The sequence below is a fragment of the Athene cunicularia genome (genome assembly GCF_003259725.1).
Source record: "Athene cunicularia isolate RWA chromosome 1 unlocalized genomic scaffold, athCun1 chr1_part2, whole genome shotgun sequence".
Taxonomy (NCBI): domain Eukaryota; kingdom Metazoa; phylum Chordata; class Aves; order Strigiformes; family Strigidae; genus Athene; species Athene cunicularia.
The window spans coordinates 55,291,415-55,318,869 of record NW_020799092.1 but is presented as its reverse complement, the minus strand read 5'-3'; the positions used below and the strand labels follow the sequence as shown (position 1 = coordinate 55,318,869).

Sequence of the window (27,455 nt, the reverse complement as noted above, 5' to 3'; positions counted from 1 at the left end):
CCTTAAAATTTCACATATTGTCTGACAAAATGTTCTCACGGATTATGGGAACTCCTCAAAAGAAGAGGAATTAGAAAATTAGTCTCCCAAAACTGCTGGAGGTTACAGTACTGGGATTATTGGGCAAAATAAGGATGCTTCTATCTGAAAATGTTTGGGCTTTTTTTTTTACCAATTTTTGTAGAAGGAACTTATCTAGTGATCTAATGCATGCACATGACCAAAGGTCTTTAAGAAGCTAAGTGCATGTCAGTCTGGACTGTTTTACCTGTGGGATTACCTATGTGTGGGAGTGATCCTTCAGTTCTTTTGCTTTTTGCATTTATTTCACTGAACCACTAACCTGATACCATTTTTTTTCCCCAGACTTAATAATGATTATCCAAAGTTCCAATATTTAGACTACCAATTCAATTTTTGCTTACTATTTCTAGATTTCGTTTGTTTCTTCAAGTGCTCAAGGCCTTGTCCAACCAAGTTTTGAAAATCTCCAAGACTGGGGATTCAAACTCTCTGGGTAACCTGTGCCAGTGCTCAGCCACTCTTTTTACACCATTAAAAAGACGCTCAAAATCAAGTCAATCATCCTTAACATTTGTAATTTTGTTAATAGTTATTTAAAAGAGCTTATTTAATCTAAAATTACTGGAAAACGTAAACTGAACATTATCTTAATACTACTGATATAAGATAATTAGAAGTCATCTGACATCCCAGTGGAGAATAAACCGGTCACACTTAGTGTTTGACACTGGACTATCTGGTTTCATAAAACTATTAAGTTTTGAGTTTCTGCTACTATTTCACAAATGTCGCATGGGCAGTTTTAACAGTCATTTCTAATTTTTGAGAGCTTGACTCGAAATCTTAGTATTACTTAAACACTGTATGACTTTTTCCCCCCATTGATTATACACTAGCAGTATGATTATAAAAATAGGATTCCAGCTCTTCTTTGTCTTTACATAGTGGCTTGACTTTCAAAAGTGCTTTACTTATTATTAGCATTGACTTCTAAGACTAATATAGGTATATAATCTAAATTAGGGATTACAACTTCAGGTACTTTTTGAAAATCACGGCACAGATCTGTTTTTAACCTCAGTGGTTCTGCTTTTTAATGACTGCAACTGGCTCAGTAAAGGGAATGGACAATTGCAAAACTGTAGCAACAGATCACATCAGCGAAGCTTGAATTTCTTTTCCTGGTTTTGGTAGTTCAGGAAAGTACTGACAGGATATAAGCAATGCAATAATATAAAACAAAGTAAGCACTCCTGATAAACTTGATTTTTTACTTAGTCAGGGGTTAGCTGATTGTTTTTCACAGATCTTCCCCTTGCCCAGTGGGATGGCCCTGTGGTGGTTCAGTAGGAAATCAGGCTGCACAGAGGTTTTGGTCTGTAGCTAGAAATCTGGTGTCCAGAGAAAGCAAAAAGCAAGCCATTGACTTTTCAGCAGTCTTATTGTGGCAGAACTTACTTCCTTATTAAAAATAAACTTTAAAAAAAGGTAGTATGGACTTTAGACATTGCAAATTTTTTATGTTTCCCATTTAGTTTGAAGTTATGAGATATTCTGGATCTCATGCTTTAGGTAGGCCTGTAGGATTTCTAAGACAATTTGTTGCTCATTATGGAGTGATCATCAACTTCATTTAAGAGAAAAAAGAAGTTGGGGTGAAATGCAGTAGACGCATTTGTAACCTGTGCACTGGTCCACTCCCATTTATGCCGTGTGAAGAAGCTGTGCTTTCAAAGCTGTTGATTGCAGTGCTCTGCACTTCTGGAAAGAGCCCTTCATCAGTTTAGGCAGCGCAAGGGTCTGGGTGGTGGTGACTTTGTGTGGGTTCATTCAATGACCCTAGAGTCCAGCACAAGCACAAAGTGCCTCTGAAACAGCAGCAGAAAACAAGGGTGCACAGCAAATCCCTGCTCTAGCCACACAACGGGACATAGTTTCTTTCCCTCATCACATTGCATTTTGCTCAAGATTGATGTTCTGGTTAAACTGGCATGCAGTAGATTTCACGTTTGGATTCTAATTTAAGAAACGGATTGAGTGTCTCACTTTTAATATGAGCTTAAGTGAAGAAATAAATAGATGTGTAAGTATCTAAATAATTTGCGATGATTTTACATGTGTCTTTACACACAATAAATTAGAGCTTAAATTAACAGTGCATTATACACTTTCAAAAACTAACACAAGGATCTCATGATTTAGTAATGTGGTAATATCATGACTTAAGTAAATCCCAAATGCACATGTAGTTTTTAAAACCTTACATGGAATGCATACCTTCCTAACATAAAACTGGAAAAATTAAGCAGTGTATTTAAGATTTTATATCAATATTTTAATGGAATATTATTTAATAACTTCAAGGCTTACATCAAAATAATTAATATTATATTCATTACTGCATGGCTTAGTCTATTTTATGACTAGAAAATTAGTTTAAAGAAACATAATTAAAATAATTCTAGTCATGCCACCATAACATGATTAAAAATAAAGTAGGTACTGCAATATTGTACAACAATATAGCTAATTTAAATGCAAACCCCTTTTATGGGCTATTTATCTCCTCTTATGTATGTTAGGGGAATTAAAAAGGAAGTTTGTTTAAATGACTGATTTTTTTTTTTTTTTTTGTAGAAAAAAGGTCTGCAAAGCAAGTCTTGCTATTATTTAACAAATATTAATCATGCTTACATAGAGACCACTGAGAAAAATTTATTACAAGAAATTTGTGAACAGTCATGACATAAGAAGAGGAGAAAGCCACAGGGCTGAAATGACAGTAAGGTTTGTGTATGTAGTGCTCCTCTGGTAGTTAAATTGCAGGAATGTGACATTGATCTGAAGTGGGAGCTGTTTGAAGTAGTGACTGTCAATCTCTGTAATCAAAGGATGGCCCAGAGTCTTACTCAATTAGCCATTTTGGCATGACCGCTCAGTTTATAAAGTCTTACCAACTCAAAAAGTGATCTGTCCTCAAGAGACACTTCAAGAAGACTAAGTGGTTTGACGATAATGATCAGTCATCCAGGACTATAGCTTGGATTCTATTTTGTTTTGTTTTGGTTTGGTTTTTTTTTCAAAAGTACAGCAATGCCTCATTTAACTGACTGTACTTATTACAAGGTGAGCCAAATGTGGATTTAGGTATGAGTGCATGTCTGCTGCTGTTGAAATTACTGGAAGTTGATTGGATTATGGTTTTCTTTATACATTTATCTATGCTTTCAAGTAGAAAAGAATAAATACATCATGATATTAGTTTTAGAGGACATATATGCTTGTGGATTTGATTGTAACGTTCAGTGGTTTCCATAGAGATAATTTTTAAATGAGAAGAGAAAAATGTGTAGCATACTCCTGGTCTTTTCTCAGGATTATGTTTATCTTTTCTGATTCTATTTTTCTTTGATAATTATTCAGAAGATTTATTCTGAAGGTTTGTTCAGCTGTGTTAGGGGAAAATAGTAAACAAATATATAAAGGTGCAAAACTGAAAAAAGAGATTTAAGATTAATAATATTTTTATCCAAGTGTTCTTAAAGATGAATCTACTGTTTTGAAGGTTTTTAAGTGAACAATTAGGCAAATATTACCACCAGTAACCTAAAACTTTGGCAATTATATCCATTCTTTCCCAGGTACAAACACACTTGGAAAATCAGTCTAGATACCACATACAACAAAGCCAGAGGCACCAGGTGAAGCAATACCTGACCCTCGATACGAAGCTGTCCAGCCAGACGTTCTCCCTGTCCCACTCCCACACAATCCAGCCTGCAGGAGTGACCTCCATTTTAAGAAACGGACACATGCCTCCCGTCAGCGATATTGGCACACCAGAAAGTCCTGTTACCAAGCTGCTGGCTCTTGGAGGCGAACACGAAAATGCGGTAGGGGAGGGAGGGTGAAAGGAATGGGGAAATGGGCTTTGCATGCTTTAAAAAATTTTACATGATCCGCCTTGAATTTGTAGTGGGCAAGAGATGACTTTCTTTACTTTTCATGGGACCTTCAGTTGCAGTACCTGTTCCTTGAATCCTTTTGGATTACATGGTGGTTCCCTTGAATGCCTGTGAATAGCTTATTGCATGATCAGAGGCTTCTAAATTACTGTCACTTAAAATATGCTTTTGCTTTGTCATATATTGTTATACGTTTTTTGAATATGTACTTTGCAATGCAAAACTTTTTTTTCAGATGTTATTTCTGCCTAAAATTATTATCCTAGCTGCATAACAAAGTTAAATACTGATTACCTTAAAGATGTAACTGAAAGAATCTCTCATGCATTTTTCAGTTAGCTGATATATATGGGTTATCAAGGGTAAATTGGCATAGATATGCTAACTTTAGTGGCACCATCAATTTTAATAGAGGTACAGCTATTATATAATGTCAGATTCTCAGCCAGTGTGAGATGTAGATCATTATGGCCTTTAATACTTCAATAGATTTCAAAAGAGACTGCATATTAGGTAAAAGGGGAATTCCTACAGAAATGAGAAATGGAGATGCTGTATCATGTCTTGGGCTTTGACAGAGCATGAGAATCTTATAAATACACTGTGACCCATTTGAGCATTTGAATGTTATGCAGCTAAGTATGAAAGAACTTAAAAAAATAAACTTGACACTTCATGGAGAGCTCATCTGGGGCCCCTCCATTCTGCATTGACAACTGACATTGCGTGTCACATTTATGGGTTACCTTTTGTGGACATCTCTGTGGTGACCTCTGTGCTGGCAAGTGCAGCATGCTGGAACCATTCTCAGGCATTTTGGGTATCTGACCAGGAATAACCAGTGCCTGTCTCTGTACCACTCTGTCCTGGAGAGCAAGCCAGCTGCTTGTAACCACTGTCCTGAACTGTGATGGCTGGGAGAGTGATAGCTGACACTGAAGTCCTTAAAGGCATCTTTCCACTGATTTGAATAATCCCATTCCAGAGCCTCAGGGAGATGACTGGCAAAGTGTAATTTCCTAGTGTGGATGTGCCCTGTGGTTCAATGTAGGCTATGGTTATGTTAGTAAATAATGTAAAGCCCAAACACAGGCTGGTGCAGTGAACTGTAGTCATTCATATTGTCTAATTGCTGTAATTTCTTGGCATCCCTTTGGCCCTGACATCACTTTCCTAGATAAGCACAACTCCTGGGACAGCACATGCCCAGTTTTTAGAGAGGGAGAGGAGTACAAGTACTAGCTTTGCTGGGCCATGTGGTCTAAAAGTCTGTGTTGAAATGTCCCTGGCCTGTGTGACACTTTCTTTCATTGCATAGGACCCTCTACATTTCCTTCAGCTACAGCTCCTCAGACAGCTCCCAAGAGCTGCTTCAAAAGCCTCAGAGCACGTCAGCTGCTCCTGCAGATGATAGAGTTAACAGAATCTTTCCCACAGTTATTCTGTGAACAGAACCAGATCAAATTATCATTGAAAACTCATGCTATATCTTGTCCAAATCTATACATGTCTATATGTCTGCAAAATATTCACTCTTTTATCCCAAGGAATTAGTGATTCCATCTGCTTCAGTAGTTTTTGATTCAGATTAGAACAAAAGTGGGACCAGAAGGCTGTCTGGAGAAGTATCCAGTGTACTGCCAAACACAACGCAAACATCTCCTTGGTGAATCTTGAGAGCAGTGTGTAACACCAAATCCCGAGTGAATCATGCTCTTACAGAACCACAGGTTCCTTTCAGCCTTCCTGCACCAATGCAACAATACACTGTGGATATGACACATTTGATGAAGGTGACGGATCACAGTTACAACTTAGCAATGCACCCCAGTCATCTGATCTTGGTGTTGCAATAAGGGGTTAAAAAAGGGGAATGGGCTGGTGTTTGGGAGGAAAGAAATAACTTGTTAAACCACAAAAACTGTTTTCGCAAGAAGTAAAAAATGTGAATATTGTGTAGAGGTGCTTGAATTATTTGAATTTTAAGATATAAACTTCTGAAATTGTTTTACTGATGTAATAAATACTCAAGATTAATTCCACTGTGTTTTCAGAATAACATTATTTTCATAATTATTTGTAACGATTGTCTTAAAATATTATCTTATCAGATGGAAGAGGTGATTGAAGACATAATCAGTATGGAATCAAGTTTTAATGATGAAGGGATAGGTTGTTCTGAAACACCTCTACTAATGCAAAGAACTGTAAGTATTTTGTGGAATTTCATCTTGCTGTTTATAATAGAGAATTTAATTGAATGATTCAAACATGATACACTTCAGAGACTAAAGCAGTACTATGAGTGGACTATTTCCCTTTCTCTTCAGTTACTTATCATTTTGTCAAGAAATATTACAGGAAAGGGTTCCAATGTGGTGGGACACGTGTGGTTTAAGTTATTTGAATTTGGGGTTCTAGCCCAGCACCATGTCTGGTGCATAACCCATTGGAGGTACTAATTTCCATGCAGGACTACATATAAGAGGAGTCTCTAGACCCTAGAAGGTCCTTTGAAGTCTTGATTAATTACCCCTCTACCTCATCCAAAAAAATCAAAGCTTCCCCATGTAGTAGTTTCAACAGTACAGTAGGTTCTCCAGTGTCTTATGCTGAAGAAAGGATAGGCTCTGTTTCTTGACTTTTATAAAGACAAGTTGCACTTGAATTACTTCAAGGACAAAGACAAGAAACACAACTTTTCAGATTAAATGCTTTATAGAAATAAATGTAACAAACTGTTCTAATTTTGTAATGTCTTTTTGTAAAGAAAAGACAGCAGATTAACAAAGGCTACATACATTTTCATATATGTTACACATTTGAAGACCTTTTCTGGACACAACAATGCTTAGAGCATTATTATTTGTGAAGACAACACCTATCAATAACTGTAATGCAACACACTTTATAGAAGGGATGTTCTTTGTCCTCTCAACCCTAATGTATTTTTGGAATAATTTTCCACAGATTCTGTCCTTAGCACCTTAAAATGGGTACTGATAAAGGAAAACTTCACTCTGGTGAAGGCAGAAGGATTTTTACAGTACTTGACAGTCTACAAAGTTCATTTCAGAATACAGAGTCAGGTTCTTGCTCTTAATCACTCACTGTAGGAACATCTTTTTCTGACCACAGAACGTCACTGAGTACAAAAATAATTTAGGAGATAAGATCTTTACACCATTGTGTTGCCCACTACACAGTACAGTATTAATGGCAATTAACAGTTCCATGAATATCTGGAGTTTGCATGCAAGCTACAGAACTAATATGGTCAGACTGATTTATACATATCTCAGCACAGAACATAGCAACGAAATGCTCCCTGGGGAGTGAATTAATATTTTGGCTCAAGTTAACATGAGGCAGGGGAGGATCCTTTCAGGTGTGGTACTGTGATATGGTGATAAGAACCATGAATTCTGGGTTTTGGACTGGACTCATATTTGCTCAACACCTTTTAAAACGGGATGATGTTAATCTATGCTAATTCCAGCCTCATTAGCCTTTATATTCAGCCATGAAGGACATGAAGGAAATACAAAATGACTTTTAGGCCTAGCTGGTACGTTACTTGCAAAGATTTGAGACTCCTGCAACGCCCATGGGCTTGGTAATGGTATTCAGACTTTTGTTTGTGCTGAGGCAATCACCAGACTGCTACATAAACCAGGGAACAGCATGTATTTCCAAATCTCTGTGTGCAATACTACGGCAAAATAAAGCCTGCCTTCAACAAGGCACGTGAACTGTGTCAGTGTTGAGGTAATCAAGCAGTGTTTCTGTCTCTTCTGTCTTCTGTCAATGCATACTCCAAAAATTTGTGAAAGAAATGGGCATATGAAGGTGATTTAAGGCATTTAGCTTATGACTCATGGTTTTATGGCATCTTTCAGGCAACATCCTAAATCTACATGCAAACTTCTGGTCATAAGCTGTATGATAAATGAAGATAGAGAAGTAGGTAGAAAATAAGTGCGTTTGATCCAGGGTTTGATTATCACATTAAACATTAATGACATTCTTTAAAATCTGAGTCACAAATGTAAATATTATAGCAGTGTTGGACTAGGAGACATGTTCAGGAATGAGAGGACATCTAATTCCCCTGAGAAGAGGAACAGGGTTTGTGTTGTATTTAAAAAAATACCCATATTACCTCTCAAGTACTTCTGCACAAGGTGCCTGGCTATGGTGGCCGTCTGACATAGAGTAAGTGAGATCACAGGTGAGACTGGGTTGCCTGTGTACCTGGCTGATTTGGTATTTGCTTCTGTTTTGGGCTTCTGTGTAATGCTTAAGTATTTTTAGAATTTCATCCTAGATTTTTCCCTCCTTGGCAATGTCTTCAATTTGCTGAAACTGTGCAGGGTAGTCCTCTAAAATTCTGAAAACTCTCTTGTTTCTCAGAATATGGTATAAGGCTTGGGTGTTTTTTTCAGCAAAATCTTTTCTTGAACAAGCCAAATTCATGAAGCCATTTTCTTTCCTCATTTTTCTCAATAGATGGTGGCTGAGATTAGTGCTATCTGTTGTGTGTTGCAGTGAATTAATGTTTGCTTTAGTTAGATGCATGCATGTACCATTTTAATGGCACATTAAATGAGGACATTGAATTCTGTGAGACCACTCATGTGAGTAATTGCTCAGAGGCTCATTGTCTGACCCTGAATTAATGAATTACGGTCATGTATTAGTAGAATCAGAGAAGTGAAAACAAGAACATTCTTCCATCTCTCATTAAAATGATTACAGCTTCTGAAGAGTGGTTTGTCTGGCTTTTACTGTGTTTGGATCCAAATTTATAATTTCATAAAACTCTCTGGTTCTGGAAGACAAATTAAGAATTGCTCAAAGTAGAAAAATCTCTGGCTGTGTTTCTATTGCTCTTAACAGTACCCTAATAGTAGAAACATACTTTTTACAGTATTTTTTTAGAAGTTCAGTTAAATATAAGACTAGGTCCTTCCTATATAAAAGAGGTCTTGATTCTTCTGAAAACCTTCTGTAAACTCCGTTAAGTAAATATCTTTCATTTTTTTCATCAGACTTTCATTCTTATTCAAAATCCTCACAATCTATTCTACATTCTGTAGTGAATTTAAAGTGTATCAACTTCCAGATGCTCAGAACATAGGAAATGTAGATGTGCAGGTCTGTTAATGTAAAGCATATATGACACCATCATTAAAAGTTTAGGGCAAGTTCGAAAAAAACTCTAGTCTACATTCCTTTTAATATCTGAAAAATTAAAGTTTAAAAGCCATGCCGTGTTAAGGCAGATGTGGAGAGTATTAGTCACAGTGAAGAGAGCCAGAAAACTGAAGAGTTAAAAATTAGGATGTTTGTACTTTTCAGGGTGTGATTTGACAGCGTGTGACCTAGTGAACTTCTACTTCTGACTAAATGTTGGGGGTTTTTGCTAATATAGGTACACAGCCTCAGGACTCACCAGAAAACCCAATAATTTAGCAAGCACAACAGTGATCTCTATGAAAACATTTGGCATTTTACCAGCACTTTCATTCAGAAATAACTGCTGTAGCCCAGATAATCACTGTACAGCAACAGGGATAATGTCCTCTACTTGACATGCAGTCCACTACAACTTACATCAAAAGCATTAGGAGATTGACTGGCTTTGAATGAGAATAAAATGAGAGGATATTCATGTTCTGCAAGGGCACAGGTTTCTCTTGCATTGTTCTGGGTGGGACCAACCAGAAAAAAATATTTTGTGAACTTTTCCAAGGATTCTATGTTGTCTTTTGTTCTGGTGCACATGAAAAAAAGAGCTTTCAGAAGTATTCTTGAAGAACACTGGGGAGAGAGGCTCTGTAGCAATTAGATGACTGGTGGTGAGAGCTAAGGAATAGTGCAGAGTAGTGCTTGGGACAGAGCACTACCACAAAACTGGACTTAAAAAAAAATCACCAGCAGTGGCCCAGCTGGTGATATGTTGAATCAGTTGTGCTCACTGTTGCTAGTGTAGTAGGTACTGAATGACTAAATAAAATGGAGCAGTTCTTTTCAGGTTTCTTTGGAGAAAATGGAAAGTTTCTCTCCATGGCAAACCTGTTCATTGAGTTTTTACCATGTGCAATATTAAATAAAGCCAAGAGAAAATGTTTCTATGTTGATTTATTCATAATACTTAGAAATGTTTTCTTTAATTATCCCCTTGAATGAACTTGCCAGCAGGAACATTTCCTGAAAGCAATGGCTTCTAACCAGTAGAAAGCACAGATTTTTTTATTATATATGGATAAATGCACCATAAGCATGATTTGAAGGATTATGCTCACTCAAGGAATAGAATAGCCTTGGTAGTTCTAGGTAAAAGCTGGAGTAAATATTTGTTAAAATGGGTTATTTTAAAAAAAAATTCCAAAACAGTTTCCAAAATGGTTCTTTGCTTTAAAGGAAAAAAATACTTAAAGATTTGAAACAGCATTAATACCTCTAACAGCTCCAGCTCTAACTGCATACTGAAATCATTACGGTGTCATTGGTGCTTTGAAGTTCACATCACCTCAGAGATTTAGAGCTGTCACTAGCAATGAATCTGTTGTTGGGAACTTTGTTTAACTGTGAAGCGAACCAAATTTCTTTGGTTCTCCTTTGAATCCAGTCTGATGCTTGTGGTATTTATATGCTGGGAAAGGAAGAACTCACTCACTAAGAGAGAGGGGAAGCAAAAGCACCTGAGCATGCTGAAAGGCAGAAGTTTTGCTAGCTGTTAGGCTGCAGGGCTGAGCCAGGGGGGCAGCTGGCTGGCAGAAATGGTGGCAGTGCTGTGTGAAGGCATTGCCTTGTGACAGGTCACCTCTTGAGGGATCCTGCAAGGCTTTGCTGCTTCACTTGCATGAATTCATTTCATACATTCACAGTGAATTATTTCACAAAGACTGGGAGCTATGGTCTGCTTTCAGCCCTCTTTGGAGTCAAGTCAGTTGGGATTGCTCCGCTTCTGTCACTCTTGCAGGAAAACATCTTAGGGAGAAAATCCTCAGTTGCCCTGTGGCTCATCTGTATTTGTTGATCTCCTTTGGCATTTGAAAAAAAATCTTGTGTTGTACAGGCATTGAGTAGAGGTTATATCAGGACAGGGCAGGATAGATGTTTTCCTTCTTTAATTTTTATGATTCTGTTAACTATGTCTGGTATAAAGTTCTGATTAAACCTGTTAACTCTGCATTTTATTTTATGAAGACGCTATTTATTGATTAAAGCACAGTGCACTGTGTGAAATCTCAATGCTATTACAAGGTCTTTGAGGTCACAGTTTTTCATCATAATATTAATAATTTGTATTTGTATTAATTATTTGTCAAATACTGATGGTTACCATCTAGATGGATTACAGAAACTACTGTCTGTCCCATTCCCAGAAATTATACAGAAAACCGAAATTCAAGTAGGTATCCTCAAATTTTTTATATTCAGTAATCATTGTGATTATTCAATCATGAAGCAAAACCAGGTTTCCATTAGAGGTGCATATAGTATCGCTGATCTAGGCAGCCCCCTGCTGCATAATCACGAGTGTTTTTTATTTAGTGAATAGTTATGTCATTTGGCAACCTTTATAAGTTTATAAATTCTGCTAAAGTTCAAAACCATTTTAGAGAAAGGGCCGGAGTAAACATTAACAACCTCATTTGCTTAGGTTGGGTAACTTGAAAAGGCTGAACAACATCAATGAAAATGCTTTGTCAATCACATTCTACATGAGATCAGTCTTAAAGTCCAAGGAAGAATCAAAGTTCACCTAAGTATATAAACTTCTGTCTAGCACTCCCTGGTATAGTTTCCACGTTTAATGAAAAAGAAAAATGAAGGAGAAGGAACAGTCGGTAGCTATTGATGAAATAATAGACTCCTCAAAAATAAAACTGGTGAGCAATTATTTTCTTTGTCTTTCTTCAGTAATATAAAGGTGCTAGATAGGAAATTGTGTCTTTCAGTTGCAGAGAACGAACAGTGAAATGCACAGAGAACTCCCGAGGCCTGTTTTCTGCAGCTGGAGGTGTCTTTTATTGTCACTGCCACTGCTGTTTTCAATGTCATACAGATGCCAGATGAAGGTTTGTTTCAGTATTTCACACAATACTGTAGTTTGAGTCTGAAATGGGCAATGTACAGATCTCTTGCCTGCTCTAAGTACCCCAAACAGATTGGGTATGAGTGTTTGCAATTTACCTCATGCTGTAAAAAAGGTCTTCATGGCACAGAGCATACAATACTTTGGATCAGGAGAAGAACTGTGGTCCACTTTCACGTAGCTGCAGCAGTCAAAAGCTTTGCAAAATACCCAGATAGATCTGCTCTGTCTCTAACAGCACAATATCTAATGACCCTTCTCTATTTTGGGGATAGACCTCTATGGCTGAAGGGAGCCAGAAGATTCAAGCTTCAAGAAACTGGAGTAAATACTTTCATAGATATGAAATGAAAAAAAAAAGTTCCTTTTTTCCTCTTTGGTTTTTCTCTTTCAGAAATGTAAATAGACATAAATGGAAGTATTATTCTAAAATATGCAGTTGTTTGTATGTAAGTACCTTTTACAAACATAACCTTCATCTCAGAGCTTAACACATGTTGAAAAAAAGTGAAAGATAAAACAAGTTTCTAATTTTCCCATTATGCACTCCTCAGTAATTCTAAGCTCCTGTGCAAATTCATGCTCTTTGGAGCCACCAGGAAGATTCTGTCTTATGCCAAAGCCCCAATGCACAGCCTCTGCTGCCTGTCTCTTGTCTGCATACAGCAATGCAAGACCTGAAGTCCTTAGTAAATGCCAGATAATAGTGAAGGCTACATTAAGCTCCTTGGGATCTGTAATGTATAGGTTATGATCACTTCTGGAACTAAACTTTATGAATTTCTGTCAATGGAATTTACACAGGTTGAATAAAAGACTTGTGAACTCAGAGGCAACACCAGTGGCCACTTACTTTGCTCTCCAGGCACAGTCAAGCTACTTATTGCAAGACAAAGCTAACTTGTGGAAAACACAAATATTTCTTGAAGGCCATTTTGAGAAATAAACTCTTGAAAGATAAAACTACTTTTCTTAGCACCTCCTTCTCCGTCAGCCAAGGCCTTCTATGACCTTTACTATATGTGTGCAGTAGTTTATGAAGTAGTTAACTATGCATTTTTATTTACACTAGAAATAAACATTTGTGAATATATCTGAAATCAAGTGCTACAGAAAGGAATTCCAACCAAAATGAAACTCTGCATGGTACATGGTAACCCATCTGAACACACTAGTTCACAGAAATCAGTAAATACCTTACTGTAATGTATTCAGATACTTAGGTGATATGTGAAATGTATAATATATAAAGCATATAACATATATAAAAGGTATACAATATAAATGCTGGTAATAGAGATGTTAGCATCTATATTTAAGAGAAAATGCCCCATATTCTAATCCTGCAAGAAAATCTGGTTTTCACTTGTTTCTCTGACTTAATTTTAACTTTTTTTTTTTGTGGTTTTGTGTTGACATTGTATCTAGAGGGTGAATTTGAATGATTTGGCATATGCATTTACATGTGGTAGCCAGAGAAATAGAAGTTGGATGGAACCGCAAATTAGTGCATTAGCTGATGTTGATAGTGAAATAATCTTAATAAAACAGCTAACAGAGCTGTCAGTTAATTGTCATCTCTGGGTTTCAGACCCTGGAGGTTAGTGGGGCAGTACTCCTGTGACGTTTGATTTCCAGCTGCAAGTTGGATGATGCCAGTGTCACATCACTTCACTTTTGGTCCATGTCTGTTATATTAGTTTTGTAACCAGAAATGCCAAGAACCACTAAAAACATATAATTAAGAGATGATAACTGTATAAAACAGAACTCTCCCGCTAAAGGCTGATTCTCCAGAAAATTCCTTTGCTTGGTCATATTTGATCAGACATTTATCTAGACAATAGGCTTCTATGTAGGTGATCAGGGCAGGAATGTACTGTAACTGAGAATATGAACAGAGTTCATTTTTCTCTGATGAATAATGAACCAGCTTGATGATCATTATTTGAAGATAAAAAATGAACCAGTGTTCATGCATAATATATAATATGTAATATAATATATCTGAACATTAAGTCCCTGGTTGAGAAGTGTGTAATTATGAACCATGTTAAAGATAAATATAGAAGGAGATACAATTTGTTCAAAGAAAAACAAGTCTGAAAAGGGAAGCGTTTGCTTTTCGGCTGTTCTCTTTAGATAATAGAAAGAGAAACTGGAACATTTGGGTATTAGTTACTACTAAAGACCATCTATTTTCAAATATAAGTATTCTGTCTTGCAATTACAAAAGGATCTAAAACATTTAGCCGTGTATAAATTCTTCTTGTTCTAGACTTTAAAACCGGTATACTACATCTTTTTTGACAGCTGACAGTGTATACACATCCTTAAAAAGAAACAGGTTATCACAGCTTATGTTCAACATTCTTCAAGCAACATAGCAATTACAGAAGAAAGTCAGAGGCTGAACCCCAGTCTTCTAAGTACAGGACTTGTATTGACCCACAAGGTTATGCATCCTGTCTGCAATACCTTTTGATTAATGAAAAGTCACAATTTACTAAAGCACACATAAATGATACAAGAATTACCCCAGTTTTCCCCTTGTGAAAAAATTGGAAACACCCAGTATGGCATATATTACAATTTAGAAAATGGATTTGCAATGACTGCGTTTATCATACACTTACTGATCAATTCACTATTTGGCCAAATGCAGTGAAAATTTTGAAGTTAATCTGTGAACTTCAAAGACTGAAAAAAAGTTTTGTTTACCTGCCATGAATAAACAGGAAATGAATGACAAAACAAATTTATGTTTTGTACTCCAGTAACACAAATACTGAACAAACTTTTACTTGATATGAACTGTGGACACACTTTCAAATTTAGATTTCTACATTTGGGATGCATATATGTGATAACAGTATTATATAAAAACTTTGCTCTGCTTTGATTTTGTAATTAAAATGAAGAAGCAAGAACCACATTGAAATGAATGGGTGCTAACATATTTTTTGTGGCTAAGAAGAAGTAACCTCATTTTACAAAACTGGTCTTTGAAGTGATACTATCAATTAGGTTTATGAGAACATGATTTAAGTAAGTGTGATATATTTAGAGATGGGAAAGGATAAAGTATTGTCCTAATATTTCTTTCACATGTGAACACTTCATTCTAGATGCAGTCTGAGCAAGTAGTAATTTTTACCAAGCACCAGAAGAAATTTTCTCTTGCAGATACAGTACTCAACCTTTCAGTTTTGTCAGCAACAAGTAAAGCAGCATGTGTTATTTGAGTTTGCCAAGTCTGTAGGTGCAGTACATGCATTCTGACCACATGTAATAGGGCCAATGATCCTCAGAACTGTCCGTACTGCACGACAACTGTTCTGCATGTGTGCCATACTTCTGTTACTGTGGGAAATATAGGCATGTAGACATACTGGGTGAATTGCATGTCTGCAGTTATTAACCCTGGAAAAGAGGGTAGCAAAAGACGTTTCTGCTAGCAGGACTATTCCTGCAGCTTATTTTTAATTTGCCTTCTTTTTCATAGGCTCTTCTGACCTGGGCAGAAGGAAGACCTCTGGTAGAGGCAGTATGGTCCTCACCTCTGTATTTTATGGGGTGCATACTGACCCTTCTAATCATACACCTGAGCTTGTAAATGTGACCATGAGGAAATAAGACCCTAGGAGACATGGTAGCTGGAAACAAGCCTCCACTAACAGGACAGTCCATCCTGCTGCCTTTTCCCAGGTCCCTCAAAGGAAAGGAGGCTAGCTGATGAATCGTTTTGACCTGTCAGGACTGTCCAGATGCCTTTGGTAAAATGCTCTTGCTATCCTATGGTTTAGCAATTTTAGGCAACTAGAACATGTAAGGTGTCTGCTCTTTAAAAATGTACATACCCTCTATCACTTCCATGATTACTGACATTCTTTTGGATGTATGGACAGCTGTTTGGTACTGGAATTGGTCTTTCTAACCAGTCCTACATATCCAGGGTTTGTTGACTATAGCCTTTTTTTATGAGTGCATATTAGTAGAATGCAATACATATTGCATAGAAAGTAGCTGAACAGAATTCTTTTCAAGTTAAGGAGCAAGCTAAAGAGATTATAAAGATTTTGTTAAAAGATATTAATGAAGTGCTCCAAGAATCAATCCTCAGCCTGTTTATTTAATATTTTCATTAGTGACATTGCTACAAAAAAATACATTTATGCGGATAAAATTTACCGAGGTAACAAAAGTAGAAAGTATTGCCAATACAAAGGAAGATGAGGATATCACAGAGGAAGAATTATATGGCTGTGATGACAGAATAGCATAAATGGAAAGAATGTAATAGTACTGAGTGCAAGGTCATTCATTTAAATACTAATAACAAGAATGTCTGCAGAAAGCTGAGAGCTCATTAAGTGGAGATGACAGAGAAAGATCTGGTTACATTAGTTGCTCAGAGGATGACTATAAGCCATCAAAATGATGGGACTGCAAGAGGAGATAAATATGATCTTAGGATCCATCATGAGAGAGATTTCCAAGAGACACAAAGAAATATCCACTGTGGAATTCACTGGGTACAAAACTTTTAGAATGCTGTAGACAAGTAAAGTTGTCCACCCTTCAGAAAAACTAATTCAAATCAGGAAAAGTAGAGAGAGGCCTGTTAGGTCATATCATGGGAAGTCTGGCTAAAGGAGCATGGCTAGTTCAACTTAGCAAAGCAAAGCCTTAAGGGAGCTAAGGTCACTAACGATAATCACATGGGGATGTTAAACAATGAACTACATAAGTTAAAGGAACACAAAACCAAAACAAAATTTGTCTACGAATGGAAGTACAAAGAAAGTTTTTAACAATAATTTGTGATCATTCAAGTTTTGGAACGTACTCCAATAAAAATATCAGAGTTGTGTAACTTAGCTGATTTAGACAGAGCATTATTGGTTTATGAAATGGATTGTGTGATGATATGTTAAATGAACCCAATATACAGGAAGCGCTTTCTAGTCCAGACTGGTCATTACATTAAGAAAATTACTGGTCATTACTAAATTAGGAAAAATATAGCTGACTTTGGAAGCAGGTTGTGTTGTTATTTTCTAGCTGTGCAACCTTGACTGTAACAGAGCCATGATGTTTCCAGACTTGAATATTACTATAAGACAAACACATCATGCAAATATTAGACAAAATGGAAAAATACTTAAATAGTATGTGATCATGTAAGTGAACACAATTGTAACATAGAGTTGTCTAGGGACTACAGGTGAACAGGCACAGACCACCTGTATCCATATATTTTATTAACATATTAAGAATCCTTCCATTTCATTCCTGGAAGACATGGAAATTCTATTTGTTTTAAGTCTTCCTTGAAATTACATGCTATTTTCTTATAGCTGCCATGATATGGGATTTGGAGTACCACACTATTTCCCTTAATGAGGCAATGTTTTTCCTGGTTAATAATGTTTTCCTTTAAAAAACCCCATAACTAGGTATTAGAGACTGCAAATTGTGATCACAGCTGTCAGTTGCCAGACATCCATGCAGGTAACAAACCCTTAATATTTGCCACACAATCCTGCCTGCATAGCAGTTCAAACTCAAGTATTGAATATAACAAGCTCCTCTGGATGAGGCCTTTACAGTACTTGTCTTGGACACTGCCAGCAAGAACAAGGTCACAGGCTCTTCTGAGATCCTGCTGATCTCAAGCCAGGCGCTTGCTCAGGTACTTCAGCTGAAATTTACTTTTCTAATTGGTCTAAACTTCAAAGTTGAGCATCTTTCAGGACTGAGCCCTGTGAATGGAAATTCTCATGTTCCAGTCTTTGCACACAGGCATTGAAGATCCCATGACACTTTATACAAAAGGAAGAACGTTAACCCCAGTGTCCTTGCCAAACGCTAACTTCGTTAATTACAGTCTTCTTTCTTTAATTCTCCTTGCCGTTTTAATTAGATATGGTATTATTCTCTTCCTGTACCGCATTGTCACTGGTTATTCCCACTTAACCATTTGCTGTGTTAAAGGTTGTTAATCTTTTGTCCAAAGCTGACTGTATTTTTGAAGCAGGAAAAATGGCTAATTATATACTACTATTTTTAATATGTGTGTACTCACTCCTTACAAGACACTTGCATCTAAATTCTTAGACACCCATACATAAATACGTGTATCATGAATGGAAAGGTTGGAAATTATGTGACTTATCAGGACTTCTCAGAACAACACAGGTGTGAACCAATATGGCTCACAACACCTGAAGGATAAATACTTTATTTCCTGGGACTTATGAATTTTCATATACAAAGGTCTGTGTTTCCATATCTCTAGACTGAAAGCAAGAATATGCTTTTGATGCCGTGTAATCAGCTGGAGTTTTAAAGTGCTTTGAAATTCATCAAGTTTGACAGTGTTATATAATTGTAAGATCATCATTGTACACATATCATATAATTATGCCATTGCAAATGATTTGTACTTTTAGTATATATTTATCTTGTAATGGAAGCTATTTGAAGTGTCAGTAGTGCAAAAACTTTCCCTGCATATATGACATTGTAAAAACCAAATTGCATTATGGTGTATGGAGTTTTAGTTCATATCCAAACAACTAGATGTATCTTGACACACAATTTCTATAATATGTTGTGCTATATATTCTAATTTTATAATTTAAAAGCCAGTTATTTCCCAGATGTCTACATTTCTAAAAAGTATCCTGCTTTGACAGAAAAAAAAAAAAAAAGTAACTTTCCTTATGTTGTATCAAAATTGGCCAATTTCTATTTTGAGATTTTTCTGTGTAGCATCAGCAATGAAATTCCTTGGGATTTTCCATGTTTGATATCAATGCAGGGCAAATTCAGGTAGAGAGTTTCAGATAAATTCTTTAATATATTTTTGAATTTGTATTTTTAAAACTCCCCCATAATCAGAAATGTGAATCTTTGTCAGGAAAGATCCAGTCTGGTTTGCCTTGTTGTTCTTATATGATTTTTAAAATAAGAGTTTATTTGGAAATTTTCACATTAGGATCACAGTGACGTTTCATGAGAAGGTACATGTGGAAAGCCTGCAAGAATCACCCTAGACTTTATTTACAGTCAAGAAGAAGAAACAGAGGTGATTCAGTTCACACTGAGTGTCCAAGACAGGTCAGATTAATAACCCCCTATTTCTCCTCCTGATTCTGAATCCTGACATTGAGAGCTATTACTTGCACACTAATTCATAGCGTATTTTTCCATGTGTTACTATTTCTGTAGGAATGAATCGACTGTCAAAGGTAGTCTAATGTACTGATGCTTTATACTTATATTGCCCTATTTTAAGTGTGAAAATGCTGTGCTGGCTGAGAATGAGGACAGTGTGTCAAAGGGAGATCACCAGTGGCTCTGTCCACAAAGAAACCACTTATCCACCATAGTGGCCACTACAGCATACTTGAGGTTTCTACTAAATGCATGGGAGGAAAGACAGTTGATAGTGTGATTGGCACAACTGCTCTTGTACTGAGAGGAATCACCCAGACAAATGTTGAACTGAGAAAGCAAACCTAAGTCTGGAAGGGATGTAGGTATGAAGAAAAGAACCTTTTGTTGTGAGTCCTTTTTATGGCCAGATGAGTAACCTGCTTATTCTGTTATCTAACCCTTGAATGCACTGAGACGATGACAGACTTAAGGAGGGTCAAACCTACTATTCTCTATTCCCCAACAGTACCCTACCTATTGATTTTTAAAAATGGTCATATTTGTCAAGCTGGTGAATGTTTCAATTGGAAAGACAGATTCTGCAGCTCAGAAATGAATGCTTTCAAGACAGGTGAATGAGTGAGAATTTTGTAGACTCTCTATGACAATGCTGTTGAATAGGGTTATTCTCTGATGTCCAAATTCTGGAGAATAATTTAGGACAGTTAACATTAGATCAAAATTTGTCTTTAACAGAATGGCAAAATACTGGTTTTGACACTCTTAGTGATCAGAATCATAGAATCGTTTGGGTTGGAAAGACCTTTAAGATCATAAAGTCCAACTGTTAACCTAGCACTTCCAAGTCCACCACTAAACCAGTCCCTAAGCACCACATCTACTTGTCTTTTAAAGATGTCCAGGGATGGGGACTCAACTACTTCCCTGGGCAGTCTGCTCCAATGCTTGACAAACCTTTTACTGAAGACATTTTTCCTAATATCCAGTATACCAACCCCTCCTGCTGACCGCACTTTCTGATACCAGCCAGGATGCTATTGGCCTTCTTGGCCACCTGGGCACACTCCTGGCTCATATTCAGCCAGCTGTCAACCAACAGCCCCAGGTCCTTGTCCTCCAGACAGCTTTCCAACCACTCTTCCTGAAACCTGTAGTGTTTCATGGGGTTGTTGTGACCCAAGTGCAGGACTCAGCACTGAGCCTTGTTAAACCTCACACAATTGGCCTCAGCCTATTGATTCAGCCTGTCCAGATCCCTCTGTGGAGCCTTCCTACCCTCAAGCAGATCAGCACTCCCACCCAGCTTGGTGTTGTCTGCAAACTTATTAAGGATGCACTCAATCCCCTCATCCAGACCATTAGTAAAGATATTAAACAGGACTGGCCCAAATATTGAGCCCTGGAGAGCACAATTCACTATGATTCTTTGTCCCCAGCCATCCAGACAGTTTTACCCAGCAAACAGTATGCTTATCCAAGCCATGAGCAACCATCTTCTCCAGGAGAATGCTGTGGGAAATGGTGTCAAAGGCTTTAGTAGGCTGGACGACAGTCAAGGTCGACGACATCCACAGCCTTTCCCTCATCCACTAAGTGGGTGACCTTGTCATAGAAGGAGATCAAGTTAGTCAAGTGGGACCTGCCTTTCATAGTGCTGCCTGGGCTTGATCACCTGGTTGTCCTGTATGTGCCATGTGATGACACACAAGATGATCTGCTCCATAGCCTTCCCCAGCATTGAGGTCAGACTAACAGGCCTGTAGTTTCCTCGATCCTCCTTCTGTCCCTTTTTGCAGATGAGTGTCACATTTGCTAACTTCCAGCCAACTGGGACCTCTCCAGTCAGCCAGGACTGCTGATAAATGATGGAACGTGGCTTGGTGAGCACTTTTACCAGTGTATAAGTGGTGTAGCAGGTCGCTACCCTTGGGTTATGGTGGCTTCATTCTGTTCCCTGTCCCTCACTTACAGCTCAAGGGGCTGGGTGCTTGGAGAGCTACTAGTCTTACTATTAAAGACTGAGGCAAAGAAGGCATTAAGTACTTCAGCCTTTTCCTCATCTTTTGTCACTATGTTTTCTCTGCATTTAATAAAGGATGGAGATTCTCCTTAGCCCTCCTTCTGTTGCTAATATAATTATAGAACCATTTTTATTGTCTTTTATAACAGTAGCCAAATAAAATTCTATTTAGGTCCTCCTAATTTTCTCCCTACATAACTTCACTACACCCTTGTAGTCCTCCTGAGTTGTCTGCCCCTTCTTCCAAAGCTCATAAACTCTTTTGTTCCTGAGTTCCAGCCAAAGCTCTCTGTTCAGCCAGGCTGGTCTTCTTCCCCATCATCTTGTCTTTTAGCATGTGGGGACAGCCTTCTCCTGTGCCTTTAAGATTTCCTTCCTGAATTCTTTCTTGATAATGATTTTCTTCCTTTCTGCCTCCCAAGGGACTCTGTCTTCAAGCTAAAGTCTGCCCTCTGGAGGTCCAAGGTAGCAGTTCTGCTGATCCCCCTCCTTACTTTTCCAAGAATCAAAAATGCTATCATGTTATGATTGTTATGACCAAGATGGCTTCCAACCACCACATAACCCACAAGTTCACTGTTCACAAACAACAGGTCTGATGGGACGCCTTCCCTACTTGGCTCACTCACCAGCTTTGTCAGGAAGCTGTCTTCCACACACTCCAGGAACCTCCTAGAGTGTGTCTTCTCTGTTGCATTATATTTCCAGCAGACAGCTGGTAAGTTGAAAACCCCTATGAGAACAAGAGCTAGGTATTGTGAGACTTGTCCCAGATGCTTATCTACCTCTTCATCCCGCCTGGGTGGTCTATAACAGACTCCAAACATGATATCTGCCTTGTTGGCCTTCCTCCTGATTCTTATTCATAAACACTCAACCTTATAATCACCATCATTAAGTTCTAGACAGTGAAAACATTCCCCAGCATATAGGGCCACCCCACCACCTCTATTTCCTTGCCTATCCATTCTGGATTAACACATATATGAATCATTTTAATTAGTGAGGTTATAAGATTGTAGACATCAGTAGATGAATAACTTGGGTTTGGGTTTAATTCTCATAATTTCTACATGGAGTTATAACTCTGCTTTCCTAATGACTGATAAAAATTGCCAAATGATGAAGGGTAAATGCTGGAGACTATCTGTGTGAACTAAAGATGATATGGAACATTTGGTAAAATATTTCATGACTTTCGCTGTTTGATGGAGGCACTAGTGCAACCAGACATAGACCATGGATAGATATTTACCTACAGCCCTGGACATGTGGAATGACACTACCCCAACAGTTCTGCAGATAGAAAGAGACATACGAACTCTTATCACTTCAGAGAATAGCATCTAAATTAGATATAAGTACCTTCATCAACTGTGTAATCAAATTCAGATAAAACCTCTAGCTGGGTTGTTGAGTTTACTCACTCTCCTCTGAACCCTCACACACTGCTGAACTTTCAGTTGTGTTGCTATTATTTTTTCATTATCAGCCAAGTTGGTCATTCACAACCTTTTCTGTTGGATTTGGACCTTGTTATTTGAATTTACTCCTTTGTGAATAGATTATTTAAACTTAACTATATTTTGGGGATAAAGATGAATTACTGCCTGAAAATTAGAAGAAATCATTGACATATCATATCAGGTGTTTCTGTCAAACTATGGTTTAGATTTTTGATTTTTTCGTTCTTATCAATTAAAAAGTTTACCACCAGTTTAATGTGTTATTGAACTCATGTACACACTCCTGTGTGAAATATGTAAAATAAGATAGATATGCCTTTCTCATTTGTTTGATTATATGTCTAATTTATTTATTAGATTGTATTATTTTCAATGGTTACTATTTCCCAGCATTTCACAATGTCACAAGCGGTGTTCCTCAGGGCTCGGTGTTGGGACCATTTCTGTTTAACATCTTTCCTGATGATCTTGATAAGGACGTAGAGTGTATCATCAGTAAGTTTGCAGATGACACCAAGACAAGCGGGAATGTCAATCTGCATGAGGATAGGGAGGCTCTGCAGAGAGACTTGGATAGATTGGATCGTTGGGCCAACGTTAACGGGATGAGCTTCAACAAGGCCAAGTGCCAGGTCCTGCCCTTGGGCCACAACAACCCCCTGCATGGCTACAGGCCCTGGGGAGGTGTGGCTGGAGAGCTGTCTGGAAGAGAAGGATATGGGAGTTCTCATTGACAAGCAGCTGAACATGAGCCAGCAGTGTGCCCAGGTGGCCACGAAAGCCAACGGCATCCTGGCTTGGATTAGAAATAGTGTGACCAGCAGGAGTAGGGAGGTGACAGTCCCCTGTACTCTGCACTGGTGAGGCCACACCTGGAGTATTGTGTCCAGTTTTGGGCACCTCAATGCGAGAGAGATCTCGAGGTGTTGGAGCGAGTGCAGAGGAGGGCAGCGAAGCTGGTGAAGGGCCTGGAGAACAAATCCTGTGAGGAGCGATTGAAGGAGCTGGGACTGTTTAGTCTGAGGAGGAGAAGGCTGAGGGGAGACCTCATCACTCTCTACAGCTACCTGAAAGGACATTGTAGAGAGGTTGGTGCTGGTCTCTTCTCACAGGGAATTAGTGACAGAACAAGAGGGAATGGTTTTAAACTGCAGCAGGGGAGGTTTAGACTGGACATTAGGAAAACATTTTTCACAGAAAGAGTGGTCAGACAGTGGAATAGGCTGCCCAGGGAGGTGGTGGAGTCACCATCCCTGGATGTGTTTAAGGGTCATTTAGATGAGATGTTGGAGGATATGGTGTAGGGTAGAACTTTGTAGAGTAGGGCTGATGGTTGGACTTGAAGATCCCAAGGGTCATTTCCAACCTGAATGATTCTGTGTGATTTCGCAAAAAGAGTAGCCTAAGCCATATAACAACCTTATCCAAAGTCCACTGGAATAAGTGTAGGAGTCACACTGACTGTATTTTTTATATCATTCTGTTTTCATATAATTTAAATAAATTCATTTACATGAATGCCAGATGTAATTAAACATGAATATAGAGCTAATAAAAGTTCAGTCTTGTAATGTAATTATACCATCTCTGGCACATAGCAAATGGAAAGGTAAAGCTGCAGTGAACTCTGTAATACTTCTCAGTTTACCCCTCTGGAATGAAACAAAGGTGCTTAATGCGCGAATGCACTTAGCATTCAGTCCTGTATATTAAACATAGCTTGTTCTTGAGTAATTCTCAACTGAATTCCAAACATTCTTTTAAAAAGTATTTTTATTGAGAGATCAAATATGTTAGCAGATTTTCAAAACTGCTTGGTGTTGTAATTTCTAATGGTATTTAAGAATTGTCAGTTCTCCTAAGTAATAAAACTCTACTTTAAAAATGAGCATGTTGTGTATTCAGAAAGAATCCTGGGTGCTTAATTTCACTGTAGGTTATACAACTGGGAGAATTTAACACTAACTAGGATCTCAGATAATTTAGTAAAGTTATTAGTTAATTTAGTAAAATAATTATTTAAAAATAAGACTTATTTAAAATTTCAGATTTAATATAAAAATATAGCAAGCACTGCCATAGAACAATTTCACACTGAGCAGGTCATTGGGAAAGTGTCTCCATTCAAAATAACTTGTGGTGAAATTCACAGTCTCTACAAGAAAAGAAATAATCAGAATCTAAAAAAAGCTGTTTCCTAGCAGACCTATGGTTGGTGTCTCAGTGACCTGCCTGAAAAATTACAGGGTGTTTCTGGATCCATGGGTGCAGGGCAGATATGTAAATAACATTTCCTTGCCTATGAAAAAAAATTTCTTAAAAAACTCCCAATGTCCTTTCATGGTTTCTGTCTCAAGTCAGTATTTTTACACACAATTTTCCTCACTTCTTTCACATTCCTCCTTTTTTTTATTTTTTTTTCTTTTTCCTTGGCCAGGTGGACCCACACTCAATTTCTGAGTCCTTGTGTGTTGGCTACAAAAGAAAACAAAATAACATCAGCGCAAAATTTATATGCATGAAAAAATAAAAAAGTACATTACTCTTATTGCCTTAGAAGGCAGTAAGAATGCAAATATTCTTTGTGAATTTGGACTTGGACTCTTTATACAGTTGTTTTCACATGAGCTTACAGAAATATTTAAGGTGCTGATGAGTTGGTTATATGGTCATAGAAACTGAGTAAAACCTGAAATGTTTTTTACTAAACTTTTACATATTTTACAGTTATTTCAGATTTGTAAAATTATTCAAATAGAAGTAGTATTTAGTTAATTATCTGGGATCCACAGAAATATACTTTAGCCTTACTTGTCTTTAAGTGCATTCTATGGGTTCATTTGAATAATATTATAATACATTTTGAAAGGTAATAAGGATAATGGTATACATAATCATGTTACGCATGTTAAAATCTTTAGGTTATCTGGTCTATCCTGACAAGAGCAGTTTCTTTCCTTAAAACACATTGTTTGATGTTCTGTCCACTCTAGTTTTAACCATTGCATCTAACTGGGTCACTGAATCTTTATGCAGCTAAACCAGACACAGTATGAAGCACCAATTTGGAGTTTAGTGATGTGGTTAAAAAAATCACTGGGGAGTAGGTCAAAACCAGCAAGGTTATTTTCACTTTCAACCTAATTCATGTTTGAAGTGCAGTTGTGGTAATCCTGTTAGTGAAAAATACAGTATGGAAGTAATTGAAAAACAGACACTGGAAACAATATCATGCCATCACTCTGCATCTGAAACCCACACAAGCAGCGCTTAGAAAGCTGCTTGTGGAACAGTGGCAGACTGTGACCCTTCAACCCTTCATTTCAGTTTTACTTAATACTATATAATGGTAATCTTTCCTGTTAGACACATATACATAGCTCTTTCTAAAGAACATCAGACTTATATTAAAAGATGTTTGTTCTTTGTATTTTTTTAATATATTTTAAGTCTTTAACTTAAATACTTTTTTTTTTTTTTCTTTCCTCCCGCTACCCCTCAAGCTATCTAGCAGCATTTTGGATATATATAACAGTGACCAGGGAATGGCATCAGCTAATATGGGTCTCACAAATGCTTCTTGCCCAGCTAATCTACCAGTAAAAAGGGAACTCACAGGTAAAAGAACTCTCAGATTTTAGTATTTTCTAACTGCAGTAATGATGGTGTTCCTTTTCAAAGCTGAATAAATCTTACCCATGAAATAGATGTCCATAATTAAATTCCTGAGAATTCTGCAGTTTGTAGTTTCATTTAAGGAAAAGAATAAACACCAAGGAAATATTTTCTTTCTGTTTTCTTCTTTAGCAATTCCAAAACCATATTTGCCCTGTTTCTTATGAAGGTCATATTTCTAATAATCTTAATTATTTTAGGAAACATAGTGGATTCTTCCACATGTTGGCTTCTGATCAATGGTATAAATAAATTATCATCCATTAAATTTGTTCCAGTGTAGAACAAATGGTTCTTTTAAAACATTACAATAAGGCTATTCAAGGTAAATTTCTACTAGTGGATTAACAACTTTAAAAGTTACATTCAATTAATCCAAAGAATGTTACCAACCATGTACAGTTTATTAGTGTCACTCAGAGGAAACAGTGAGTTTGTTCAATATTTTACAAATCTGATTAACTCTTGCATTATGGGATATACAAATCCATATTCACATTAGTGTACTGTAAGTTTTATTCTTATGTAAAATACAACAAATTGGAGAAAAATGCCCTTCTATGGCATTTCTATGTTCTCAAATAAAAAATGTGCAATAAAACAATCTTAAGCAACCTGCCAGACTTGCTCAAAATTAATACTGGTAGAATATAGATTTTCTTATGATCTTGTTTAATAATAAAAAGAGTAATGAAGTAAAAACACTAGAAGGCTGCTCTTTGTGACAAGAGGCCATTTTGAAAAAATGAAAAAGTAGTAGAATTGCAGCTTAAGGACTGTTTTAATAAATGTTACTTTCTGTCAGAAGCAGATACACGAGCAATGGCAAAGGAAAGACAAAAAAAGGATAACCACAATCTCAGTAAGTATATGTTAATCTTCCATCTCATTAAATGGAATGTATGACAAATGCAAAAATAATATACATTAGCTATCACATCTCTGCTCTTCTGCTAGATCAGCATCTTACCAGCGTAATCAAATTGAACCCAGACTGCAAACACAACTAACCA

The 27,455-nt window shown here is 37.2% G+C and overlaps 1 protein-coding gene across 1 annotated transcript in view; it reads left to right on the top strand.

The window, feature by feature from the left end:
- Positions 1 to 27,455, top strand: part of TFEC (transcription factor EC) — a 97,126-nt gene that overhangs the window by 53,621 nt on the left and 16,050 nt on the right. Inside the window, exons 2-5 of the mRNA XM_026867875.1 lie at positions 3,666 to 3,917; positions 6,101 to 6,196; positions 26,271 to 26,385; positions 27,248 to 27,304. Of these exons, the coding sequence (XP_026723676.1) occupies positions 3,666 to 3,917; positions 6,101 to 6,196; positions 26,271 to 26,385; positions 27,248 to 27,304 (520 nt within the window). The remainder of the gene's footprint in view (positions 1 to 3,665; positions 3,918 to 6,100; positions 6,197 to 26,270; positions 26,386 to 27,247; positions 27,305 to 27,455) is intronic.